The sequence below is a fragment of the Bos indicus genome, chromosome 29, assembly GCF_029378745.1.
Source record: "Bos indicus isolate NIAB-ARS_2022 breed Sahiwal x Tharparkar chromosome 29, NIAB-ARS_B.indTharparkar_mat_pri_1.0, whole genome shotgun sequence".
Lineage (NCBI taxonomy): Eukaryota > Metazoa > Chordata > Mammalia > Artiodactyla > Bovidae > Bos > Bos indicus.
In genome coordinates, this window is record NC_091788.1 from 7,380,612 (window position 1) to 7,408,520 (window position 27,909).

General features: G+C 38.3%; 1 protein-coding gene across 5 annotated transcripts in view; it reads left to right on the forward strand.

The window, feature by feature from the left end:
- The window catches only part of GRM5 (glutamate metabotropic receptor 5), a 790,030-nt gene that overhangs the window by 662,494 nt on the left and 99,627 nt on the right, over positions 1-27,909 (forward strand). For all 5 annotated transcript variants that reach the window (XM_070783148.1, XM_070783144.1, XM_070783146.1 and 2 more), the window contains 3 exons: positions 15,637-15,883; positions 20,094-20,262; positions 26,723-26,849. In XM_070783148.1, the coding sequence (XP_070639249.1) occupies positions 15,637-15,883; positions 20,094-20,262; positions 26,723-26,849 (543 nt within the window). The remainder of the gene's footprint in view (positions 1-15,636; positions 15,884-20,093; positions 20,263-26,722; positions 26,850-27,909) is intronic.

Here is a 27,909-nt window from a genome sequence, read left to right on the forward strand (position 1 = left end):
ATTTAACAAATATTTATCAAGGGCCTACTATGTGCTAGGAATTGTTCTGGGAACTGTTCTAAGAAGTGGTAAGGAGAAAAATAATGTTGAGAAAAGAGATAGGGAGTGTGTGTGTGTGTGTGGTGGTGGGGGGTGGAGGGGAGTGGAACAGAGATGAGATTTAGACAGGATATCAGAGAAATCTCACAGAGGAGATGATATTTGAGGAAAGACCTGAATTGGGGAAGGAATAGCTCTGCACATCTCTGAGGCAAATATTCCCCACATAGAATGAACAGCAAGTATTGGGTGGACCAAAACATTTGTCCAGGTTTTCCCAAAACACTAATAATCCAGATGAACTTTTTTGCCAACCCAATTCAAGGGCCCAGAATGCTTGAGGATCAGGGAGGAGGATGGTGTAGCTGAAGAGGATTGATGAGTGATTTAACTATTTTTATTAAAATATAGTTGATACACAATATGATATTAGTTTCAGGTGTACCACATAGTGATTCAACATTTATGTAAATCGTTTATTGGGAAATGGTCACCACAATAAGTCCAATGACCATCTACTCTCATACAAAGTTAATACAATATTTTTGACCACATCCCTCATACTGTATATTATATCCTCATGATCTGTTTATTTTAGAACTGGAGGTTTATACCTCTTAATCTCCTCTACCTATTCCACCCAACACCCCACCACCACCCTGCCCTTGGGCAACCACCCACTTGTTCTCCATATGTATGAGCCTAGTTTTGTTCTGTTTTGCTTATTTGTGTTTTAGATACCACATGTAAGTGAGGTCATTTGGCATTTGTCTTTCTAACTTATTTCACTTAGCATGATGCCCTCTACATCCATCTATGTTGTCACAAATGGCAAGCTTTCTTTTTTATGGCTGGATAATATTCCATTCTGTGTGTGTGTGTGTGTGTGTGTGTCTGTGTACCACATCTTCTCTATCCATTTATCTACTTATGGAATATAGCTTGCTTCCATGTCTTCATTATTATAAACAATGCTGTAATGAACATTGGGATGCATATATCTTTTCATGTTAGTGTTTTTTGTTTTCTTTGACTGAATACCCAGAAGTGAAACTGCTGAAAGCATGACTTTTGTTTTTTTTTTGAGGGCCCTCCATACTGTTTTTCCATAGTGACTGCACCAGTTTATGACCCCACCAACAATTCTCAAGAGCCCCTTCTCCATATCCTTGCCACCAGTTCATACTACTTGATGCCAGTCATTCTGACAGGCATGAGGGAGTAACTCATTGTGGTTTGTATTTGCATTTCCTTGATGATTAGTGATGTTGATTATTTTTTCATGTGTCTGTTGGAACTCTACGTGTATTCTTTGGAAGAATGTCCATTGAGGTTCTCAGACCACTTTCCAATTTGATTGTTTCCCTGATTTTGAGTTATACCAATTCTTTATATATTTTGCATATTAACTTCTCATTCAATAGACTGCCTTTTCATTTTGTTACTGTTTTCCTTTTCTACACAAGAGCTTTTTTAGTTTGATATTTTTAGTACCATTTCTTTATTTTTGCTTTTGTTTCTCTTGTCTGAGGCAACAGATACAAAAAATGTTGCTAAGACTATCAAAGAGCATACTGCCTGTGTTTTCTATGGGTTTTATATTTTTAGGTCTAATATTTAAGTCTTTCATCCATTTTTAGTTTATGTTTGCATATGGTGTACAAAAGTGATCCAGTTAAAATTTTTGAAAGTAGCTGTCCAGTTTTCCCAGCACCATTTATTGAAGAAAGTATTTTTGTGTATCCTTGACTCCGCTGTCATAGATTATTAATTGCCAATATAAGAGGTTTATCTCTGAGCTCTCTATTCTGTACCATTGATCCATGTGTCTGTTTTTGTGCCAGTACCATACTGTTTTGATTACTGTAGCTTTGTATTATTATTTGAACGCAGGGAGTTCTTCCAGCTTTGTTCTTTCTTGAGATTGCCTTAGCTATTTGGGATCTTCTGTGGTTCCATAGAAACCTCAGGATTATTTTTTCCAGTTGTGAAAAATACCATTGGGATTTTGATAGAGATTACATTGAAGCGGTACATTTCCTTCAGGAGTATGGTCATTTTAACAATGATAACTCTTCCAATTCATGACACATTTCATTGTGTCATCTTCAATTTGTTTCATCAACAATTTACAGTTACCTGAGTACAAATATTTACTATTTTGGTTAGATTTACTCCTACTGTTTTATTCTTTCCGATGTGATTATAAATGGGATTGCTTTCTTAATTTCTATTTCTAATCATTTGTTGTTAGTATATAGAAACACAACAGATTCCAGAAAAATTGTATCCTGAAAATTTAATTGATACTTTTAATACTTCTAATAGTTTCTTTGATGGAGTCTTTAGGGTTTTCTATATATAGTATCATGTCATCTGCAAACAGTGACAGTTTTACTTCTTTCCCACTTTGTGACTCAGCTGGTAAAGAATCCACCTGCAGAGGGAGAGATGGTTCAGCCCCTGGGTTGGGAAGATCCCCTGGAGAAGGGAAAGGCTACCCAATTCAGTATTCTGACTTGGAGAATGCCACGGACTGTATAGTCCATGGGGTCGCAAAGAGTAGGACACGACTGAGTGACTTTCACATTCACTTTCCTCTTTGCATTACTTTTGTTTTTCTTATCTGACTGTTATGGGTATGATTTCCAATATGATGTTGAATAAAAGTAGAAAGAGTGGGCATCCTTGTTTTTTTCGGATCTTAGATGAAATACCTTGTTTTTCACTGAAGAGTATGAGGTTGACTATCAGTTCAGTCGGTCAGTCGTCTCCTACTCTTTGCAACCCCATGGACTGCAGCACACCAGTTTCCCAGTCCATCAACAACTCCCAGAGCTTACACAAACTCATGTCCATCGAGTCAGTGATGCCATCCAACTATCTCATCCTCTCTTGTCCCCTTCTCCTCCCTCCTTCAATCTTTACTAGCATCCGGGTCTTTACCAATGAGTCAGTTCTTCAAATCAGGTGGCCAAAGTATTGGAGTTTCAGCTTCAGCATCAGTCTTTCCAATAAATATCCAGGACTTATTTCCTTTAGGATGGACTGGTTGGATCTCCTTGCAGACCAAGGGACTCTCAAGAGTCTTCTCCAACACCACAGTTCAAAAACATCAACTCTTCGGCACTCAGCTTTATTTTTAGTCCAACTCTCACATCCATACATGACTACTGGAAAAACTATAGCTTTGACTATATGTACCTTTGCTGGCAAAGTAATCTCTCTGCTTTTTAATATGCTGTCTAGGTTGGCCATAGCTTTTCTTCTAAGGAGCAAACATCTTTTAATTTCATGGCTGCAGTGACCATCTGCAGTGATTTTGGAGCCCCCCACCACCACCTCAAAAAGTCTCTGATTGTCTCCATTGTTTCCCCATCTATTTGCCAAGAAGTAATAGGACCAGATGCCATGATCTTAGTTTTTTGAATGTTGAGCTTTAAGCCAAATTTTTCACTCTCCTCTTTCACTTTCATCAAGAGGCTCCCTTTCTGCCATAAGGGTGGTGTCATCTGCATATCTGAGGTTACTGATATTTCTCCAAGCAATCTTGATTCCAGCTTGTGCTTCATCCAGCCCAGCATTTCACCTGATGTATTTTGCATATAAGTTAAATAAGCAGAGTGACAATATACAGGCTTTACGTACTCCTTTCCTGATTTGGAAGCAGTCTGTTGTTCCATGTCCAGTTCTAACTGTTGCTTCTTGACATGCATACAGATTCTCAGGAGGCAGGTAAGGTGATAGGTCTGATATTCCCATCTCTTGAAGAATTTTCCACAGTTTGTTGTGATCCACACAGTCAAAGGCTTTGGATTAGTCAATAAACCAGAAGTAGATGGGTTTTTTTTTTTTTTTTTTGGAACTCTCTTGGTTTTTCGATGATCCAACTGATGTTGGCAATTTGATCTCTTGTTCCTCTGCCTTTTCTAAAACCAGCTTGAACATCAGTAAGTTCACAGTTCACATATTGCTGAAGCCTGGCTTGGAGAATTTTGAACATTACTTTACTAGCGTGTGAGAGGAGTGCAATTGTGCAGTAGTTTGAGCATTCTTTGGCATTGCCTTTCTTTGGGATTGGAATGAAAACTGACCTTTTCCAGTCCTGTGGCCACTGCTGAGTTTCCCAAATTTGCTGGCATATTGAGTGCAGCACTTTCACAGCATCATCTTTCAGGATTTGAAATAGCTCAACTGGAATTCCATCACCTCCACTAGCTTTGTTCATAGTGATGCTTTCTAAGGCCTCTTTGACTTCACATTCAGGATGCCTGGCTCTAGGTGAGTGATCACACCATCGTGATTATCTTGGTCATGAAGAACTTTTTTGTACAGTTCTTCTGTGTATTCTTTCCACCTCTTCTTTATATCTTCTGCTTCTGTTAGGTCCATACCATTTCTGTCCTTGATTGAGCCCATTTTTGCATGAAATGTTCCCTTGGTATCTCTAATTTTCTTGAAGAGATCTCTAGTCTTTACCATTCTGTTGTTTTCCTCTATTTCTTTACACTGACTACTGAGTAAGGCTTTCTCATCTCTCCATGCTATTCTTTGGAATTCTTTTTTTTTTTTTTTTTTTTTTGAAGCAAAATACAAAACTTTATTTTATATCATGTAAAGTATATATTATACATTTTATTATTTTTTTTAATTTTATTTTATTTTTAAACTTTACAATATTGTATTAGTTTTGCCAAATATCGAAATGAATCCACCACAGGTATGCCTGTGTTCCTGATCCTGAACCCTCCTCCCTCCTCCCTCCCCATACCCTCCCTCTGGGTCATCCCAGTGCACCAGCCCCAAGCATCCAGTATAGTGCATCGAACCTGGACTGGTGACTCATTTCATACATGATATTAAACATGTTTCAATGCCATTCTCCAAAATCTCCCCACCCTCTCCCTCTCCCACAGAGTCCATAAGACTGTTCTATACATCAGTGTCTCCTTTGCTGTCTCGTACACAGGGTTATTGTTAACATCTTTCTAAATTCCATATATATGTGTTAGTATACTGTATTGGTGTTTTTCTTTCTGGCTTACTTCACTTTGTATAATAGGTTCCAGTTTCATCCACCTTATTAGAACTGATTCAAATGTATTCTTTTTAATGGCTGAGTAATACTCCATTGTGTATCTGTACCACAGCTTTCTTATCCATTCATCTGCTGATGGACATCTAGGTTGCTTCCATGTCCTGGCTATTATAAACAGTGCTGTGATGAACATTGGGGTACACGTGTCTCTTTCCCTTCTGGTTTCCTCAGTGTGTATGCCCAGCAGTGGGATTGCTGGATCATAAGGCAGTTCTATTTCCAGTTTTTTAAGGAATCTCCACACTGTTCTATAGTGGCTGTACTAGTTTGCATTCCCACCAACAGTGTAAGAGGGTTCCCTTTTCTCCACACCCTCTCCAGCATTTATTGCTTGTAGACTTTTGGATCACAGCCATTCTGACTGGTGTGAAATGGTACCTCATAGTGGTTTTGATTTGCATTTCTCTGACGATGAGTGATGTTGAGCATCTTTTCATGTGTTTGTTAGCCATCTGTATGTCTTCTTTGGAGAAATGTCTATTTAGTTCTTTGGCCCATTTTTTGATTGGGTCATTTATTTGTCTGGAGTTGAGCTGTAGGAGTTGCTTGTATATTTTTGAGATTAGTTGTTTGTCAGTTGCTTCATTTGCTATTATTTTCTCCCATTCTGAAGGCTGCCTTTTCACCTTGCTAATAGTTTCCTTTGTTGTGCAAAAGCTTTTAAGTTTAACTAGGTCCCATTTATTTATTTTTGCTTTTATTTCCAATATTCTGGGAGGTGGGTCATAGAGGATCCTGCTGTGATGTATGTCGGAGAGTGTTTTGCCTATGTTCTCCTCTAGGAGTTTTATAGTTTCTGGTCTTACATTGAGATCTTTAATCCATTTTGAGTTTTTTTGTGTGTGTACAGTGTTAGAAAGTGTTCTAGTTTCATTCTTTTACAAGTGGTTGACCAGTTTTCCCAGCAACACTTGTTAAAGAGATTTTTAATCCATTGTATATTCTTGCCTCCTTTGTCAAAGATAAGGTGTCCATATGTGCATGGATTTATCTCTGGGCTTTCTATTTTGTTCCATTGATCAATCCGCAAATCAATCAATGTAATACACCACATTAACAAATTGAAAAATAAAAACCATATGATTATCTCAATAGATGCAGAGAAAGCCTTTGACAAAATCCAACATCCATTTATGATAAAAACTCTCCAGAAAGCAGGAATAGAAGGAACATATCTCAACACAATAAAAGCTATATATGACAAACCCACAGCAAACATTATCCTCAATGGTGAAAAATTGAAAGCATTTCCTCTAAAGTCAGGAACAAGACAAGGGTGCCCACTTTCACCATTACTATTCAACATAGTTTTGGAAGTTTTGGCCACAGCAATCAGAGCAGAAAAAGAAATTAAAGGAATCCAAATTGGAAAAGAAGAAGTAAAACTCTCACTATTTGCAGATGACATGATCCTCTACATAGAAAACCCTAAAGATTCCACCAGAAAATTACTAGAACTAATCAATGATTATAGTAAAGTTGCAGGATATAAAATCAACACACAGAAATCCCTTGCATTCCTATACACTAATAATGAGAAAACTGAAAGAGAAATTAAGGAAACAATTCCATTCACCATTGCAACGGAAAGAATAAAATACTTAGGAATATATCTACCTAAAGAAACTAAAGACCTATATATAGAAAACTATAAAACACTGGTGAAAGAAATCAAAGAGGACACTAATAGATGGAGAAATATACCATGTTCATGGATCGGAAGAATCAATATAGTGAAAATGAGTATACTACCCAAAGCAATTTATAGATTCAACGCAATCCCTATCAAGCTACCAACAGTATTCTTCACAGAGCTACAACAAATAATTTCACAATTTGTATGGAAATACAAAAAACCTCGAATAGCCAAAGCGATCTTGAGAAAGAAGAATGGAACTGGAGGAATCAACCTACCTGACTTCAGGCTCTACTACAAAGCCACAGTTATCAAGACAGTATGGTACTGGCACAAAGACAGAAATATTGATCAATGGAATAAAATAGAAAGCCCAGAGATAAATCCATGCACATATGGACACCTTATCTTTGACAAAGGAGGCAAGAATATACAATGGATTAAAGACAATCTCTTTAACAAGTGGTGCTGGGAAATCTGGTCAACCACTTGTAAAAGAATGAAACTAGACCACTTTCTAACACCATACACAAAAATAAACTCAAAATGGATTAAAGATCTCAATGTAAGACCAGAAACTATAAAACTCCTAGAGGAGAACATAGGCAAAACACTCTCCGACATACATCACAGCAGGATCCTCTATGACCCACCTCCCAGAATATTGGAAATAAAAGCAAAAATAAACAAATGGGACCTAATTAACCACCAAAGCTTCTGCACATCAAAGGAAACTATAAGCAAGGTGAAAAGACAGCCTTCAGAATGGGAGAAAATAATAGCAAATGAAGCAACCGACAAACAACTAATCTCAAAAATATACAAGCAACTCCTACAGCTCAACTCCAGAAAAATAAACGACGCAATCAAAAAATGGGCCAAAGAACTAAATAGACATTTCTCCAAAGAAGACATACAGATGGCTAACAAACACATGTAAAGATGCTCAACATCACTCATTATCAGAGAAATGCAAATCAAAACCACTATGAGGTACCATTTCACACCAGTCAGAATGGCTGCAATCCAAAAGTCTACAAATAATAAATGCTGGAGAGGGTGTGGAGAAAAGGGAACCCTCTTACACTGTTGGTGGGAATGCAAACTAGTACAGCCACTATGGAGAACATTGTGGAGATTCCTTAAAAAACTGGAAATAGAACTGCCTTATGATCCAGCAATCCCACTGCTGGGCATACACACTGAGGAAACCAGAAGGGAAAGAGACACATGTACCCCAATGTTCATCGCAGCACTGTTTATAATAGCCAGGACATGGAAGCAACCTAGATGTCCATCAGCAGATGAATGGATAAGAAAGCTGTGGTACATATACACAATGGAGTATTACTCAGCCATTAAAAAGAATACATTTGAATCAGTTCTAATGAGGTGGATGAAACTGGAGCCTATTTTACAGAGTGAAGTAAGCCAGAAGGAAAAACATAAATACAGTATACTAACGCATATATATGGAATTTAGAAAGATGGTAACAATAACCCGGTGTACGAGACAGCAAAAGAAACACTGATGTATAGAACAGTCTTATGGACTCTGTGGGAGAGGGAGAGGGTGGGAAGATTTGGGAGAATGGCATTGAAACATGTAAAATATCATGTAAGAAACGAGTTGCCAGTCCAGGTTCGATGCACGATACTGGATGCTTGGGGCTAGTGCACTGGGACGACCCAGAGGGATGGTATGGGGAGGGAGGAGGGAGGAGGGTTCAGGATGGGGAACACATGTATACCTGTGGCGGATTCATTTTGATATTTGGCAAAACTAATACAATTATGTAAAGTTTAAAAATAAAATAAAATTAGAAAAAAAAAAAAGAAATCAAAGAGGACACTAATAGATGGAGAAATATACCATGTTCATGGATCGGAAGAATCAATATAGTGAAAATGAGTATACTACCCAAAGCAATTTATAGATTCAATGCAATCCCTATCAAGCTACCAACGGTATTCTTCACAGAGCTAGAACAAATAATTGCACAATTTGTATGGAAATACAAAAAACCTCGAATAATCAAAGCTATCTTGAGAAAGAAGAATGGAACTGGAGGAATCAACCTACCTGACTTCAGGCTCTATTACAAAGCCACAGTTATCAAGACAGTATGGTATTCTTTGGAATTCTGAATTCAAATGTGTATATCTTTCCTTTTTCCTTTGCCTTTCACTTCTCTTCTTTTTTCACCTATTTTTAAGGCCTCCTCAGACATTGCCTTTCTGCATTTCTTTTTCTTGGGGATGGTCTCTATCACTGCCTCCTCTACAATGTCATGAACCTCAGTCCATAGTTCTTTAGGCACTCTGTCTGTCAGATCTAATCCCTTGAACCTATTTGTCACTTCCACTATACAATTGTAAGGGATTTGATTTAGATCATACCTGAATTGTCTAGTGGTTTTCCCTACTTTCTTCAATTTAAGTCTGAATTTGGCAATAAGAATTCATGATCTGAGGCACAGTCAGCTCCCAGTCTTGTTTTTGCCAACTGTATAGACCTTCTCCATCTTTGGCTGCAAAGGATATAATCAATCTGATTTCAGTATTGACCATCTGGTGATGTCCATGTGTAGAGTCTTCTCTTGTGTTGTTGGAAGAGGGTGTTTGATATGACCAGTGCATTCTCTTGGCAAACTCTTGTTAGCCTTTGTCCTGCCTCATTTTGTACTCCAAAGCCAAATTTGCCTGTTACTTCAGGTATCTCTTGACTTCCTACTTTTGCATTCCAGTCCCCTATAATGAAAAAGACATCTTTGGGGGTGTTAGTTCTAGAAGGTCTTATCTGCCTTCATAGAAGCATTCAACGTCAGCTTCTTCAGCACTACTGGTTGGGGGACAGACTTGGATTACTGTGATACTGAATGGTTTTCCTTGGAAATGAACAGAGATCCTTCTGTCGTATTTGAGATTGTATCCAAATACTGCATTTTGGACTCTTTTGTTGACTATGAGGGCTACTCCATTTCTTCTAAGGGATTCTTGCCCACAGTAGTAGATAAAATGGTCAATGGAGGTTGACTATGGGTTTATCCAGTAGGACCCTTAGGTTGAGGTACATTCCCTCTACACCACTTTTTGGAGAGTTTAATGGATGTTGAATTTTGTCAAAAGTTTTTCTGCATCTATAGAGAAAATCATATTACTTCAATTTGTTAATGTGGTGTTGTCACATTGATTGTTTTCTGAATATTGAAACATCCTTGCATCCCTAGGATAAATCCCACTTGATCTTGATATACGATCCATTTACTGTACTTTTGAATTCTATATTCTAGCATTTTATTGAGGATTTTTACATATATTTTTATTAGTAATATTTGTCTGTAATGTTCTTTTCTGTGTATGTTGTGCCTTTAGCTTTGGTATCAGGATGAAACTAGCCTCATAGAATTAGTTCAGACGTGTTCCTCTCTCTTAAATTTTTTGAAACAGTTTGAGAAGGCTAGGTTTTAACTCTTTTAAATGTTTTATAGAATTCACATGTGAAGCCATTTTGTCCTAGACTTTTGTTGCTTAAGAGTTTTTTATTTAGTGACTGATTCAGTTTCATTACCAGTAATTGGTCTGTTCATATTTTCTATTTCATCTTTATTGAGTCTTAGGAGATCATTCATTTCTAGGAATTTATCCATTTCTTCTAGTTTGTCCATTTTATTGCCATATGATTATTCATAGTAATCTCTTGTGATCCTTGCTATTTCTGTGGTGTTAACTGTAACTTATACTCATTAATATTTTATTTATTTAGGCCACTTCTCTTTTTTTCCCTTAATTAATCTGGATAAAGTTTTATCAATTTTATTTTTAAAAAACAACCTCTTAATTTCATTAACCATTCCTATTTTTCTTAGTCTAATTTATTTTCATTTTGATCTTGTATATCTTCTACTAATTATGGGTTTTGTTTGACCTTTTCCTCTAGTTACTTTAGGTGTAAATTTAGGTTGTTAACTTGGCCTTTTCTTGTTTCCTGCTGTAGGCCTCTATCACCATCAACTTTCCTCTAAAGCAGTTCTAAACTGCTTTTGCTGTGCTCCTTAGAGTTGAATCATTGTTTTTCCATTTTTCACTTATTTCTAAGTATAATTTCCTCTTTGACTTATTCATTGATGGTTGTTTATTTTCATATTCTTTAGACTCCAGCTGTTTGTATTTTTTGTAGTTTTTTCTTGTAGTCAATTTCTAGTCTCATACTGTTATGGTAAGAGTTTTATTTATTTATTTAATAAATATTAAATTTATTAAGGCTTGTTTTCTGGCCTAATATGTGTTCTATCCTAAGGAATGTTCCCTGTGCACTTGAGAAGAATGTTGCTTTTGGATGGAATGTTCCATGTGTAGCTGTTAAATCTATCTGGTCTAATATATCATAAGGACATTACTGACTTTCCGTCTGGATAATCTGTCCATTGATTTAAGGGAAGTCTTAAAGCATTCTCCTACTATTGAATTACTGTCAATTTCTCCTTTTATGTTTCTCAGTTATTTGCTTTATATATTGAGATGCTTCTATTTCAACTACATATATATTTACAACAGTTATATCTTCATCTTGGATTGATCTCTTTATCATTAAGTAATGTCCTTCTTTGTCTATTGGTACAGTCTTTGTTTATTTTTTTTTAATTTTAATTTTATTTTATTTTTTAACTTTACAATATTGTATTGGTTGTGCCATATATCAACATGAATCCCCCACAGGTATACACGTGTTCCCCATCCTGAACCCTCCTCCCTCCTCCCTCCCCATACCATCCCTCTGGGTCGTCCCAGTGCACACCAGCCCCAAGCATCCAGTATCGTGCATTGAACCTGGACTGGTGACTCGTTTTATATATGATATTATACATGTTTCAATGCCATTCTCCCAAATCATCCCACCCTCTCCCTCTCCCACAGAGTCCAAAAGACTTCTGTACATTAGTGTCTCTTTTGCTGTCTCGTATACAGCTAATCTCAAAAATATACAAGCAACTCCTGCAGCTCAATTCCAGAAAAATAAATGACCCAATCAAAAAATGGGCCAAAGAACTAAATAGACATTTCTCCAAAGAAGACATACAGATGGCTAACAAACACATGAAAAGATGCTCAACATCACTCATTATCAGAGAAATGCAAATCAAAACCACAGTGAGGTACCATTTCACGCCAGTCAGAATTGCTGTGATCCAAAAGTCTACAAGCAATAAATGCTGGAGAGGGTGTGGAGAAAAGGGAACCCTCTTACACTGTTGGTGGGAATGCAAACTAGTACAGCCACTATAGAACATTGTGGAGATTCCTTAAAAAACTGGAAATAGAACTGCATTATGACCCAGCAATCCCACTGCTGGGCATACACACTGAGGAAACCAGAAGGGAAAGAGACATGTGTACCCCAATGTTCATCGCAGCACTGTTTATAATAGCCAGGACATGGAAGCAACCTAGATGTCCATCAGCAGATGAATGGATAAGAAAGCTGTGGTACATATACACAATGGAGTATTACTCAGCCATTAAAAAGAATGCATTTGAATCAGTTCTAATGAGGTGGATGAAACTGGAGCCTATTATACAGAGTGAAGTAAGCCAGAAAGAAAAACACCAATACAGTATACTAACACATATATATGGAATTTAGAAAGATGGTAACAGTCTTTGTCTTAAAGTCCATTTTGTCTGATTCAAGTATTGCTGCCCCAGTTTCTTTTCATTTCCACTTGCATGGATTATCTTTTTCCATCCCCTCACTTTCACTTGTCTTTAGATCTGAAGTGAGTCTCTTATAGACAATGTATACATGGGTCTTGTATTTCTATCCATTCATTCTATGTATTTTGATTGGAACATATATGGACTAAAGTCCCTTTACATTTAAAGAATTATTGATAAGTATTTACTTATTGGGTTTCCCTGGTGGTTCAGTGGTAAAGAATCTGCCTGCCAATGCAGAAGACATGGGTTTGATCCCTGGGTCAGGAAGATATCCTGGAGAAGGAAATGGCAACCCATTCCAGTATGCCTGCCTGGGAAATCCCAAGGACACATGAGCCAGGTGGGCTACAGTCCATAGCGTCACAAAAGAGTCTGACTCAACTTAGCAACTAAACCACAACAGCAATGAGCTCACTGCATTTTGGTTAATTGTTTTGGGGTTGTTCCATAGTTCTTTTTTGTTCCTTTTTCCTTTCTCTCTTCTGATTTTATAACTGCTGTGTCATGTTCAGCATCCTTTCTCTTTTTGGTGTGTATCTATTATATAGGTTTTTGGTTTGTGTACCATGAGGTTCCTATATAACAATCTATATTTATAGATGACTATTTTAAGTTAGTGATCTCATAAATTCAAATGCATTCTAATAAGCTTATGCTTTTACCACCACCAGCCCCCACCATTTTAGGATTTTGATGTCATATTTTACATTTTTTAAATTTTGTGTATCCCTCAACTTCTTATTGTATTAATAGGTACAGATTATTTTAATATTTGTCTTTTAACATTCTTAATTGTATGTAATTAGTTGCTTTTCTTTCTAAATATTCAGGGAGGAATAATTTAAGTAAAGAATATTAAGAGTCAGAAGGATAAGGTGTAGAATACCATGAGTCAAAATCCTGTTTGTCTTTGAAAGTCATGGCTTGGACATTGGCTTTTTCCTTCAGTAATAACGGAGCCACTAGAAAGTCTTATCAGAGGAGTATCATAATCTGACTCTTATTTTAAGAATATTTTTATAGTTATTGCATTAAAAATTTACTGGAGTGGGTATAGAATAGTTTAAGGTAGAAAGAAAGAATCTAGTTAAAAGACTATTGCTATAATCCAGACAGGATATATATCTTGAACCTGACAAAAGTAGATTTGCATCAAATAATCTAATTCTGGATATATTTTGAAGATAGATCAAATAAAAGTAGACAGAGAATGAAGGAAAGAAAAAACGTCAAAAGTGACTCCCAAGTATTGACTTAGCACCTAGAACAAACTTAGCACCGGCGTTTCCGGTGGTATGAGGTCAAATGTCAAATGTGAATGTGAATAGAGTCTGTGCAGAAAAGGAAATTGTAAGATTTGGTTGGAAAGTAGCCTAGGGCCAGTGTCTTGTCCTGAGATGGAAACAAGATTACCCATCTTATACTTATGTTAGGATCAACTATGCTGGCTTTCCCCAGGAGCCTCTATGCCAGTACTGTTTGAAAGTCATAAAAAGTCATGTCATCTTTGGAGAGTTCCTATATATCTCTTAAATAAAAACTTCTCCCCATATGAAATGTTCTGTCTTTACCTGATCTGTTACTTTTATGTAATACCCATGTTCTTTCTACATGTTTCACTCCTCTCCATTCCTCAATCACCAGGCCTGGGAGTAGATTCCATCTCCTAAATACTTCTGTCCATAATCATGACCTCTACCCTCAGCAAGGGCATTTTCACCTGTCCCTGGGATCACTGCATTACCACTTAATGGGTCTTCATGACTCCACTACTGCAGCCCTTTAAATGTTTCTCCAATGTAGTCAGATTGATCTTTCTAAATTAGAAATCTGATCATGTTTTTTTCCTATTTTAAACACAACAAAAGATCCTAGGGCTCTTAACCTGGCTTAAGCAATCCTGCCTTCCTCTACTATTTCATTTCTCCTCATTCTCCTACCTCCTACCCTACATTCCAAACATTCCAACCTCTTTAAAGGTTCCCCAACATAGTGTGTTTGATCTCACCTGTGAACCTTCAAACATGCTGTCCTCCCCTCTTCATCCAGCAGATACTCAGCTACAGTGCTCAGCATCAGTGAGTGTCTTGGTCTAGTGTTCCTCCCTGTTCAGTCCTGCTAAGATGCTTATCTGCCCATGGTTACTGTTGTAACCATGTCTATTTTATTCTACATTATGTTCCCCACTTTCAGCAAGTTCTGAACATGTCTATTTTATTCTACATTATGTTCCCCACTTTCAGCAAGTTCTGAGCAGTCAGAACGAACAGGCATTCATTCCATATTTGTTTAACCAGTAATTCATCCCAAATGTTAGTTCTTTAATGAAATGTTCCCAAGGGCCCTTCATTGACAGGGATTGCTCCCTCTTTGGATCTCAATAGATTTTAACTCCACATCTGTTATAGATTTATCACCTTCTGCCTTTCAGTGTTACATAATTTATCTCTATTACTGAACAAGTCTCCTCTTAAGTGCAGAATCCATCTCCAACTCATTTTTATATTTTCCTTAGATCACCATACACAGAGCTTTATGTGTACTCAGACTCCAGTAAATATTTAATTCATGGATGAATTAATGGGGCTTAAATATTGTATTTCAAAATTTCCAAATAGGTCAATTTATGGAGCACATATACTTTGAGGCTGGAAGTAGTAGGTGTTAAATCCAACTAGGTAAGTTGAGGCAAGACAATAGGGTATCTAGTTTGCTCAGCTAAGACTTAATTGGAGATTTGTCAGAGATTAATTGGAGAAACTGGAGATTTGTTGAGGATATCTAAACCAAGGAAGTGTATTATCACAGGTAAGTACTTGGTAGATTAATCTGTCTTTAAGATAAAGTTTGTGGAATTTGATGGAGTGCTATACTCCATCCATCCCCAGAATTTGGTAATAGAGGAAGTGAATCTTGGTACTGGAGGGGATTCAGGTCTTTAAGGTCTTGGGGGAAAAATATGAACATAGAAGAGAATTAGGAATACTAATAGTATTAGGAATACTATTTTGGCACCTGTTCTTGGTATTTCCTGTGGTTCTAATTCTTATAAACTGTTCTAATGCATTGTCAAATTATTCAGAATCCATAAAGAGCTATAGTAGGATTAAATCTCAAATTTAATCCCTAATTTGTTTTCCCACAGGTTCTCTGACTCTGAGAACACATCATGTGCAAGACTCCAAAATGGGATTTGTGATCAATGCAATCTATTCCATGGCCTATGGGCTCCACAACATGCAGATGGCCCTCTGTCCAGGCTATGCGGGCCTCTGTGACGCCATGAAGCCAATTGATGGACGGAAACTTTTGGACTCTCTGATGAAAACCAATTTTACTGGGGTTTCTGGAGACATGATCCTATTTGATGAGAATGGAGACTCTCCAGGAAGGTATTGTTACCGTTCTCCTCTAGACACCAGAGCCTGATCACTCTGTCTCTTGATCCTGTGGAGCCTATTTCTCTCCTTTGTGGTTATCTATGCTTCCCGGACATGTGTGCTTAGTTCTGACATCACAAAGCGAGTAAAGACAGAGAGAGGAAGCCCCATTTCCTGTGGCCAGGAAAAAGTGTGAATGCCGATGTCTAAAACGCGCTCTTGGAATCATCACCACACTTCCGAGACCCACACTTAGAGGCAGGGGCCTCACAGTATAGTTGGATAATTAAAAGCCAGTTCATGGTTTCTCTGTACATACTTGCCCTGTTATTCCATGTATTCTGATATCTTCTTGGGTCACAGAATTATTCTGAAACAGGAAGAATTTCATTTCTGGTAATCCAGAAACAGGACTGAGGTGTTATTCTATTGTTTGTTGTAGGTACAGTAAGTTACAAGTCATATTTTATTTTAGAATCCTCCACTGGAACACTGTCTCCCTTCTTGAGGTCTAAATGGCATTTTTCTCTAAAATTTTACCTTTCACTTACAGAGGAGCCTGAGAAATACGAATTCACTCATAATTATAGGCCAGCCTCCAGGGAAGTCATTAAGTACCTAGAACTTACCATCTTCCACATCTATCTAAGACTCTAAATTCTTAAGTGACTCTTCACATGAGACTTTTAATCCATGAGGGATAATGTCACTGAAGTGACATTCTGACTTATAGCAGGACTGAGTCTTCGATCTGCCCTGCATTAGGACAGTCAGGGTCCTTGGGTTGGCCACTGTAAAACCCCTGCTATTTTTCCAGCCACAGCTTTTGCTTGACAGGTATGCCTGGAGAGGCTGTGTTTACACTGTTTGCAGCTGATCCTGCCAAGAGAAGGTCCCATGAGTCCCTCCATGACTCACACGCCATGTGCCCACACATGGTACCAGCCATCTTGGTCTAGCTTGTTTCACATGCCTGATGCGAGCTGGAGTTTGTCGCTGATGCAGCTGTTACTATCTCACAAGCTGAACTTCTATGTGACAGCAGTTCCAAGTCAGGCAGCCAAGAGGAGAGCTGGATACTTTCTCTGTTCTAGCGAGTTGATGAGTACTGCTCCATGCAAGTTGTTGGCCAAGATAAGACTTTTATATATATATATATATAAAGACTTTTATATATTGTTTTCTACTTGGCAGAAATGTAAGCATTTTCTCTGGGCCAAAGAGAACTTCACATTCATTGTAAGGCAGCTTGGTGTTTGGTGTCTAGTTGTTAGGTCATGTCATTTGTGACCCCATGGACTATAGCCTGCCAGGTTTTTCTGTCCATGGGACTTCCCAGGTGAGAATACTGGAATGGGTTGCCATTTCCTTCTCCAGAACTTCTTAGGACAGGTCAGTGAATAAGCTCAGGCTTCAGGCTCAGGTCAAGGCTGGGCTCCGACATCGTCCCGTGGATTTATTATTCCTGTGTGCATCCCTGGAGCACTGACATCAGCTTGGGACTTGTTCATAGCCTTTGTTGACTACAGCTCCATCCATTCAAATAGTTTTCATGACATGTACCTAAGTCAGTTCCAGAAACCAATGAAGAAATAGCTCAGATGGCTCAGCTCTATTCTAGTGGGAAAGCTTAACAGATCTGAACATCACTGTCTCATTCACAATCTCCCAAATATGCTGGAATAGGGGATGTTTAGGACACTGGCCCTTAACCATTTGCAGAATAGGAATCTCTTTAAGACTCAGATGAGATTTATAAGTATTCTCTCATGGACAATATCCATAAAATTTTGCAAACAATTTCTGGGAATTCACAGTTGTTTAGAGACTTCTCATTCATTACTAAGGTTGGATATTACAGTAATCTACTAATAAATAATCAGAATTGGCCCCTGAGCATACAAGCCAAACTCAGAAAAAAGCAGTTTGCAAATTTTCTGTTTTTTCCAATGAATCCAGTGATAGTTACAAGATAATTACAACTCATATTTACTGAGTGTGTGTTCTGAGGCAAACACTTAGCTAAATCCTCTACATTTTAATCCTATGAGGTAAGTAATATTATCATACTCTTTTCTAGCTGAAGGCTCACAAACTGAGACTTACAAAGGTTAAATGACTTGCCCAAAGATACAGCCTAATATACGATAGAGTCAAGATTCTAACTCAGTCTTCTGGACTTCAACTCCTAACCCGATACAGCAGCCTGCCAATTACAGTATCAAAATCAAAAAGCCCCTGTTCTCGTGGAAATGTATTTGTAGGCACTGCATTGTTATTTCTCTAGAGTAAAAGTTGCAGCTGAATCAAAGGCATTTCAACCTGGGCCATAAACCAGAGGAGACTAGGGTGATTAGGGGTTCTCCTAAAATGCTGGGGTCACAAGAGGAAGATCCTAAACAGGGGAAGCTAGGAGAGGTGACAACTTAGACTGGCACGCGTAACTACAGATTGTTAGAGACTCAAATTCAATCACTGCTTTTAAGTCTCACATAACTAGACTATTACAGTTCTTGAAACCCTTGGGCAAGTGTGGTACAGAATGCTGAATTTTTGGTTTACAAAAGTATACAGTCATATAATGCCTGCAGCATACTGTGGAGCAGTATTCCTTAAACAACGCATTAATATTTCTACCGCAAAACATATGCATATTCACAGTTAAGTGTCTCATGACACTGTGGGTCAAGTTCTGTCACTAGATAAGTTCAGAATGGCTCATGATTTGCTGCCAAGTGCATTATGAAAAAACTTATGGTTTGTAAGAGCTCTAAGGATTTTAGAATTATAGACAAAAAATATGGACCTTTACTATTTACCACTAACGGGATAGATCACAGGTTGGCAAACTGCCCCACAGGCCAAATCAGGTCTGCTGTTTTTGTAAATAAGGTTTTACTGGAACACAGCTTAATTTATTTTGGACTTTCCTGGTGACTCAGTGGTAAAGAATCTGCCTGCTGGTGCAGAGGATCCCTGGGCTGGGAAGATTCCCCTGGCGTAGTTGTTTGTTTAGATACTGTCTATGGCTCTTTCACACTGCTCTAACAGTGTTGTGTAGTTTCAGCAGAAGCCATCTCACAAAGCCTAAAATATTTACTATCTGTCCCATTATAGCAAAAGTTTTCTGACCCCAACAGATAAATAGGAGTCCACTGACAAATAAGGTTTAAGAGGCCCCGTGACTGCCTGGGGCTTCCCAGGTGGCTCAAGAGGTAAGGAATCTGCCTGCCAATGCGGGAGACACAGGCAGTAGGCTCGGGTTCAATCCTTCAGTCAGGAAGATCCCCTGGAGGAGGAAATGGCAACCGGCTCCAGTGTTCTTGCCTGAAGAATCTCATGGACAGAGGAGCCTGGCAGAATACAATCCATGGGGTCGAAGAGAGTCAGACACACACATGCGCGTGCGCACACACACACGCACACACACACACACACACACATGTTGATGCCTGGGAATAACCATAACTGAGCAGAGGAGACATGGAGAATCAACGTCAGATTAAGTACAAATCACTATTTAAAGCAAACATATAAACATTATATTGTGGGGATTTGTAAGTATGAGTATATAAAACAGACAACATGGCCTAAGAACAAGAGATGATAAAGGCTGAGAATTCACAAGGTACTAGTACTTTCCAGCATTTCTACATTGCATACGGTACTTTAGAAGCTGTCAATTGTCACAACTATTTTAAACATCATTCCTTAAAGTGTCTTTATACAATGAGTTTAGCCATTGATAAAGGATAAAATAAGAAAGGCTCAGATCCTATCCAAATTACCTCCACATTCTCTAAAGCTGAAGCTAAGATTAAAGATTTACCAAATTTCTCACTTAGTTAACAAAGGAAATTTATCATTTTATTTCAGAGATGAAAACCTTGCTGTCTTTTTAAGAAGCCTAAAGAAGTACTTCCTTAAACTTCTTAAAGTTTTTCCAAAACTGTCTTTCATCACGCTGAGGTCAAGTCACCTTCTCACATGGGATTATTTTCTATTTCAGGTGTAAGCTTCAAAGTTTAAAAAAAAAAAAAAAAAGGTCTCTGAAGAGAAAGTAAAACAGACAAGCTTTTTGTTATTCTAAGTGTACTGTCATGGAAAATTCCAGTGTCACTAATATGACAATAGGTACATTTTGGAGGACAGAAATCTGTTGCTTTTTCATAGCTGAATATTTATATTTTAGCTGAATAATTATTACATTCTTGTTTCTAAGGTATGAAATAATGAACTTCAAAGAAATGGGAAAAGATTATTTTGATTATATCAATGTTGGAAGCTGGGACAATGGAGAATTAAAAATGGATGATGATGAAGTGTGGGCCAAGAAAAGCCACATCATCAGATCTGTGTGCAGTGAACCATGTGAAAAAGGCCAGATAAAGGTAAAATAGAGCCTGTGTTTCTTTCATTTTTGTTGTAAGTTCTAATGGATTCATTATCACTGAATGTTTTGAACAAGTTGAGACATTTGTTTTGCCTTTTCCACAGTAAGCTTCTAATGTCAAAAACATCTAATTCTTTTCTTATTAAGTCCTTTCAATACTTAGTAAAACCCAGAACAGTCTTAGCAGTGGGACTGACTGAACCAACTGGTGAGTCATGCTTACACCCTGTCTACTCATGTAAGCCTTTAGAAGACGTGCTTCCTGGGAATAAAGAGTTCACAGCTGGAATTCACATCAATTTCTAATTAACAACAAATATTTATCAAACTCCTCTAATGTAATAGTTTACATTAGTGGGGCAAAAATAAGTAAGACACATTTACTCTCACAAGATTAATAGTCTCAATGAGGAACAACCGTGTGGGCACAGAGAAGTAATGTTATATAAAATGTGATGACTTCATTAAAAGAAAGAAAATAAAAGGGAGCTTAAATAAGTTCTTACAGAAGAAAGGAACAAATGTCTTCTCCATAAAATGTCAGACATTGAACCATGAAAAGTGGATATGATATCAAAGAGGGATGCAGGGAAGTCATCAATTTAGAGGGAAGAACAACAGGAAAAGTACAGAAGTGGTCAGATTGTTCTGGAATAACAGTGAATTAAGCTAGGGTGCAGTGCTCTAAATGGTTACTGTGAAAGAGAAAGCTGCAATGATAGATTGAAGCCACATTTGTGGAGAGTTTTGGATACCATACTAAACAGGTTGAACTTATTTTTAACCAGGAGTCTGAAAAAATTTTGTCCAAGATGTTGACATATTAAGGCAAAAGTGTTAGTCACTCAGTCATGTCCAACTCTTTGTGAACCCATGGAATGTGGCCCACCAGGCTCCTCTGTCCAAGGGATTCTCCAGGCAGGAATACTGGAGATCCAGGGGATCTTCCTGACCCAGGGATCTGCTGAATTGCAGGCAGATTCTTTACCGTCTGAGTAGTGAAGATTCATGAGAAGAGTTATGAGAAAAGAATAAAGAAAGAAGAGACAAGTTAAAAGGACACCGCAACAGTGATGCCAAGGGCCCTGCATTATGGAAGCAACAGTGAGAGTGGAAAGTGGGAGGGGAGCTATTTGAAAAAAACATTAGAGGGGTAGCCTTAATCAGCCCTGGCTATCGACCATAAGCCGAAAATATTTACTATCTGGTCTTTTGTAGAAAAAGGTTGCCAACTCCTAATATTCACTGACCATTTGCATCTTGACCAATCATCTTGCAATTAAACTCTTCATGTGAAACTCTTTTTAGACTCACTTAAAATATCAACTGTCCATAATTTCCAGCCCTTCCCATATAAAGATTAGCTGGTATAAATTACTACATGGAAGTGGTCTGTTTTGACCCTTCATAGCAATACAGTTTGAACCTGTAACTTCAAAATGTTGAATGATTGTTTCAGGAGATTTCTTTATATATGCTTTTCTACCCCTTTCTCCCAGGAATAACTTACCCAGTGGAAGAACTTAACTCCCTGTTACCATATTTTCAATACTAGTTAATTTGTTGTAATGTTTATATAGTCTTTTTTAATCCCAAATTCTATTTTCCCAACCAGATCTCATTTTCACTCCATTAAATATATAATGGAGGTTCGTGACATTGTAGAGGAGGCAGGAATCAAGACCATCCCCAAGAAAAAGAAATGCAAAAAAGTAAAATGGCTGTCTGAGGAGGCATTAGAAATACCTGTGAAAAGAAGGGAAGCAAAAAGCAAAGGAGAAAAGGAAAGGTATACCCATTTGAATGCAGAGTTACAGAGAACAGCAAGGAGAGATAAGAAAGCCTTCTTCAGTGATCAGTGCAAAAAAATAGAGGAAAAAAATAGAATGGGAAAGACTAGAGATCTCTTCAAGAAAATTAGAGATACCAAGGGAACATTTCATGCAAAGATGGGCTCAATAAAGGACAGAAATAGTATGGATCTAACAGAAGCAGAAGATATTAAGAAGAGGTGGCAAGAATACACAGAAGAACAGTACAAAAAAGATCTTCATGACCCAGATAATCATGATGGTGTGATCACTCACCTAGAGCCAGACATCCTGGATGTGAAGTCAAATGGGCCTTAGAAAGCATCACTACGAACAAAGCTAGTGGAGGTGATGGAATTCCAGTTGAGCTATTTCAAATCCTGGAAGATGATGCTGTGAAAGTGCTGCAGTCAATATGCCAGCAAATTTGGAAAACTCAGCAGTGGCCACAGGACTGGAAAACATCACTTTTCCTTCCAATCCCAAAGAAAGGCAATGCCAAAGAATGTTCTGACTACCACACAATTACACTCATCTCACACGCTAGTAAAGCAATGCTCAAAATTCTCCAAGCCAGGCTTTAGCAATACGTGAACTGTGAACTTCCAGATGTTCAAGCTAGATTTAGAAAAGGCAGAGGAACCAGAGATCAAATTGCCAACATCCGCTGGATCATCAAAAAAGCAAGAGAATTCCAGAAAAACATCTATTTCTGCTTTATTGACTATGCCAAAGCCTTTGACTGTGTGGATCTCAATAAACTGTGGAAAATTCTTCAAGATATGGGAATACCAGACCACCTGACCTGCCTCTTGAGAAACCTGTATGCACATCAGGAAGCAACAGTTAGAACTGGACATGGAACAACAGACTGGTTCCAAATAGGAAAAGGAGTACGTCAAGGCTGTATATTGTCACCCTACTTATTTAACTTCTATGCAGAGTACATCATGAGAAATGCTGGGCTGGAAGAAGCACAAGCTGGAATCAAGATTGCTGGGAGAAAGATCAATAACCTCAGATATGCAGATGACACCACCCTTATGGCAGAAAGTGAAAAAGAACTAAAGAGCCTCTTGATGAAAGTGAAAGAGGAGAGTGTAAAAGTTGGCTTAAAGCTCAACATTCAGAAAACGAAGATCATGGCATATGGTCCCATCATTTCATGCCAAATAGATGGGGAAACAGTGTCAGACTTTATTTTTCTGGGCTCCAAAATTACTGCAGATGGTGATTGTAGCCATGAAATTAAAAGATGCTTACTCCTTGGAAGGAAAGTTATAACCAACCTAGATAGCATATTCAAAAGCAGAGACATTACTTTGTCAAAAAAGGTCAGTCTAGTCAAGGCTATGGTTTTTACAGTGGTCGTGTATGGATGTGAGAGTTGGACTATAAAGAAAGCTGAGCACCGAAGAATTGATGCTTTTGAACTGTGATGTTGGAGAAGACTCTTGAGAGTCCCTTGGACTGCAAGGAGATCCAACCAGTCCATCTTAAAGGAGATCAGTCCTGGATGTTCATTGGAAGGACTGATGTTGAAGCTGAAACTCCAATACTTTGGCCACCTGATGCAAAGAGCTGACTCATTTGAAAAGACCCTGATGCTGGGAAAGATTGAGGGCAGGAGGAGAAGGGGATGACCGAGGATAAGATGGTTGGATGGCATCACTGACTCAATGGACATGGGTTTTGGTGGACTCCAGGAGTTGGTCACGGACAGGGAGGCCTGGCGTGCTGCGGTTCATGGGATTGCAAAGAGTCAGACACTGCTGAGCAACTGAACTGAACTGAAATATATAACTGACTACACTTTCTTGATATGGCTTAAAATGGTCACTGAACAGCTTCCCTAATGATATCAACACCTCATAGCATCGGTCAGATTTGTTAATTTAGGGTCCATGAAAGGACACTTAGTCTGGCAAAGGGTCAAATATTTTACATATTGTTATTCATAAGGAAAGCATACTACTTCCAGGGTGTTCAAAAAGATTGGAAATTAGTCTGAAAGAACTGTCAGCACCTCTTGTATTCAAAATGAATGTGAAACAGAACATATATAACAAATGACAAAAGGTAAAACAAACCAGTTCTTAATGATCGGAAGACATTATGTTGTCCCTATCAATTCAAAAAAGATCATAATAATTGGAATTAATCTTGGAAAAGGTCATGAGCTTTTCTGGTAAAAAACTGAAATTTATAAAGCCATGCAAGTTGAATCACAGAAAGTCAGCATATTTCTAAGAGGAAAAATGCAAGTGCTTTTGTTTGCTAGGCCGCTAAGAAAGAATCCTTCAGCATTTGAAATGTGCCTCCTTGCATTACAAAATCTAGTAACTGTCCCAATGATAATTTTTTACCAAGTGTGGTTGAAAATACCCTGAAAATGAATTCCATATCTCTATGTGGGTATGTATATGTATATTACTAATAAAATAGTTAATATTTAAAAGTATTCTACAGTTTACAAGGGCTTCCCTGGTGTCTCAGATGGTAAAGAATCTGCCTGCAATGAAGGAGACCTGGGTTTCATCCCTGGGTCGGGAAGATCCCCTGGAGAAGGGAATGGCTCCCCACTCCAGAATTCTGGCCTGGAGAATTCCACGGACAGAGGAGCCTGGCAGGTTACAGTCCATGGGGTCGCAAGAGTCAGACGCAACTGAGCAACTAACACACACACAGTTTACAAATCATCATGATACTCGATTCACTCAGCTGTGTTTGACTCCTTACAACCCCATGGACTATAGAGCATCAAGCTTCTCTGTCCACTGATTTTTCTAGGCAAGAATACCGGAGTGGGTTGCCATTCCCTTCGCCACAGATTTAATCCTCAGGGGACTCTAAACACAGGTTTTATTTCAAAAGCATTAGTCTCGGTTGGAAGAAAGAGAATCAGCTGGGAGACTGCTCCAGGCTACACAATTATTTGGTGGCTCTAAGTAAGATGGCTTCCCTGATGGCTCAGTGGTAAAGAATGTGCCTGCCAATGCAAGAGACCTGGGTTCAAAATCTGGGTTGGAAAAATCCCCTGCAGGAGGCAATGGCAACCCTGTATTCTTATCTGGAGAATCACATGGACAGAGGAGCCTGGTAAGCTACTGCTCTGTGGGGTCACAAAGAGGTGGACACAAGTGAGCGACTGAACAACACCATAAGTAAGACTGGAACTTTGGTACCCCCTGATTCTCTTTCCTCCACCTATTTCAAAATATCATGAACCCTATCTTGATATAAACCAATAAGGCTCAATATTTATGAGCATGACCTCCAAGTCCAACAGGCATTATTTGATCTCTCATTTACCCACATGTTGTGCGAACTCTCTAAACTTTAGTTTTCTCCCCCACCCCCAAAAAAATGAATAAAATAAAACTAGCTGCCTTATACAGAGCTATTCCAAAGTTTCAATGAGATGACACCATATGGCATGCACTAAATTACCTGTACACAGTCAATATTCTCATGAAGGAAGCTTTAGATAGATGAAGCAGGTCTGATTAGCAGTTTTGCCTCATGTATCTGGTTATTTTAGGGAAAGGATGTTTCAGGTCCTTTTGTCATCATTTCCTACTTATATTGCTGGAGTGCCAAAAGTCAGCACGAGGGACAGTGCAGAATAGAAGAAAGGCGTGCCAGCTTACAACTGTGTTTAGCTACAGAAATCCAGACGTTATTATCAAAGGTCGTTAACAGAGTTAGCATCTCAGACAAGGAATCTGAAGTGTAATCACTTCTGTGTCTAGTTTTTAATCACAGATTTAATTATTTATAGGAATGTTTAATGAATGCTGTCTCTATTCCACAGAGGCTATTCATGTACCAGTTGGTGGGGGAAAAAAAAAAAAAGAGAGAGAGAGAGACCCATTTCTAAAGAATAACATCTGGGACTCTTTCAGCTGTTAAATTATTTCAATTATTTTCCATTGCCTTTTTAAAAAATGAAACAGATGAAGAGGAATATAACAGTCTCAGTGACCTTATCCCTCTTCCTCCCAAGCAAATCAAAACTACTAGAATAGGAAGGAATGGGATGAATTGTTGAGCCAGATTTTTAGTAGAAACAGTCTAAGAAGTGATCTCCAGAAAAAGCATCTTCTGCCTCTGAATTCAAAACAAATTCTTAATTGCTTTATCAATATAGATAGATTTTTTTAAACTTTAATAGATATACCACGAGGGGCTTTTTTTTTTCCCTAACAATTATTCAACTAGTGGCAGGAAGCCAAGGGAAATCCAGAAAGCAAAAATTCATAATTTGAAGCAAAGAAAGGCACAAACTCTGGGGGAAATTCAGTTACATTTACACATATGGAAATGTAAACATATTTACTTGTGAGCACAAATACAGTCACTTCATTAGTACAGGTAGCTAAAGCTAATTATCCAGAGATTTACACTTAATTTCATTCTTGACCCTGTCTCCAACCAGGTTTATGATGTTGGACTGGTTGCTTAAACTCAGTCTGTTTCTTTAATTATAAAATGAGAATGTCCATATTCATACTAACCAAAAACATCTGAAATAATTTATGTGAAAGCCCCTTTCGGCTTTGTAAAGCAGTATGTTTGAATAGGAGATTGCTGTATTTTTATCTATGTGAGAAAAAAAATAATCAAAAATGTCGATATTTGCCGTAGGTGATCCGGAAGGGAGAGGTGAGCTGCTGTTGGACCTGCACACCTTGTAAGGAGAACGAGTATGTCTTTGATGAGTATACCTGCAAGGCGTGCCAGCTGGGGTCCTGGCCCACTGACGACCTCACAGGTACACGCAGCACCATGTCAGCACAGGCACCTCCCTCCAAACTCCGGAAGGACACAGACGTGGGAGGGGGTTACATCTCCAAGCGGTCCTCATCTTAGTGGAACTGTTTATGCAACAAAGAGTTCCCTTAGGAACAGAATGCTTCCCAACACCCAGGCTAATCATGAAAATCTTGTATCTCAGAGAGAAATCAGCCTACATTCCTGCCTTCACCACTAAACTGGACCAGAATCCTTAGGTTGTCTACTGGGCATTTTCAGCCCATCTTCAGGATATTCCCAGAAGTTGCTAGGAAGGACCCCAGTTAACTGTGGAGGCGTAGAGAGGAGTAGAGAGAGAAACATTGGCCGGGAAGAGACTAAAATACGTCATGCTATGTCCAAGGGCCAAAGGATAGCACAGAATTAGGTAGAATTTGGTCTAAAACTCTTTGTTTCTCTTAGTGCTTATCCTAACCTAAACCAGAAACCTCTAACTCATTAGAGTTTTCAAATAATGTCAACACAGGGTAAGACTCGTGTCTCCCTGATCTGGGGGGTACTTTGGGAGGGTTGTTTTTTTTGTTGTTGTTTTCGTGATGTTTTGGTTTAGAAGTTTTTCCTCCAAAAATGTTAGGAAATGATTGTCACTGTCTTCTCAAAATGGTAGTTTATAGTTGTTTCTAATCTTTACAATATGAAAACCGAATGATACCTTCCATCTTTCCTTCCAATTTATTCAATAAACCTTTAGTAAATGCATTTTATGCACCTTTTTGCCTAACACTGAAATATATAAAAATAAAGATATGCCACTCTATTGTCAAGAAGTTAATGAGAGAGGCAAAAAGTAAAAGTGTGATTACAATAAAGTAAAGGATACAGATTTGTGAACAGAAAGTATGAGAAGGGGACCTGTGAAACTAAGTTTTCCAGGAAAATAAGAGAAAAAGACATTTCAGGCAGAGGGCCCACCTGGTAGGTCAGGTCATCTGGTCATTTTACAATTAAGATGGATTTAACACAGACTCCTAGAGGCTAGATTATAACGTCATTGGTGTTACACTCAATCCCTCACAGGA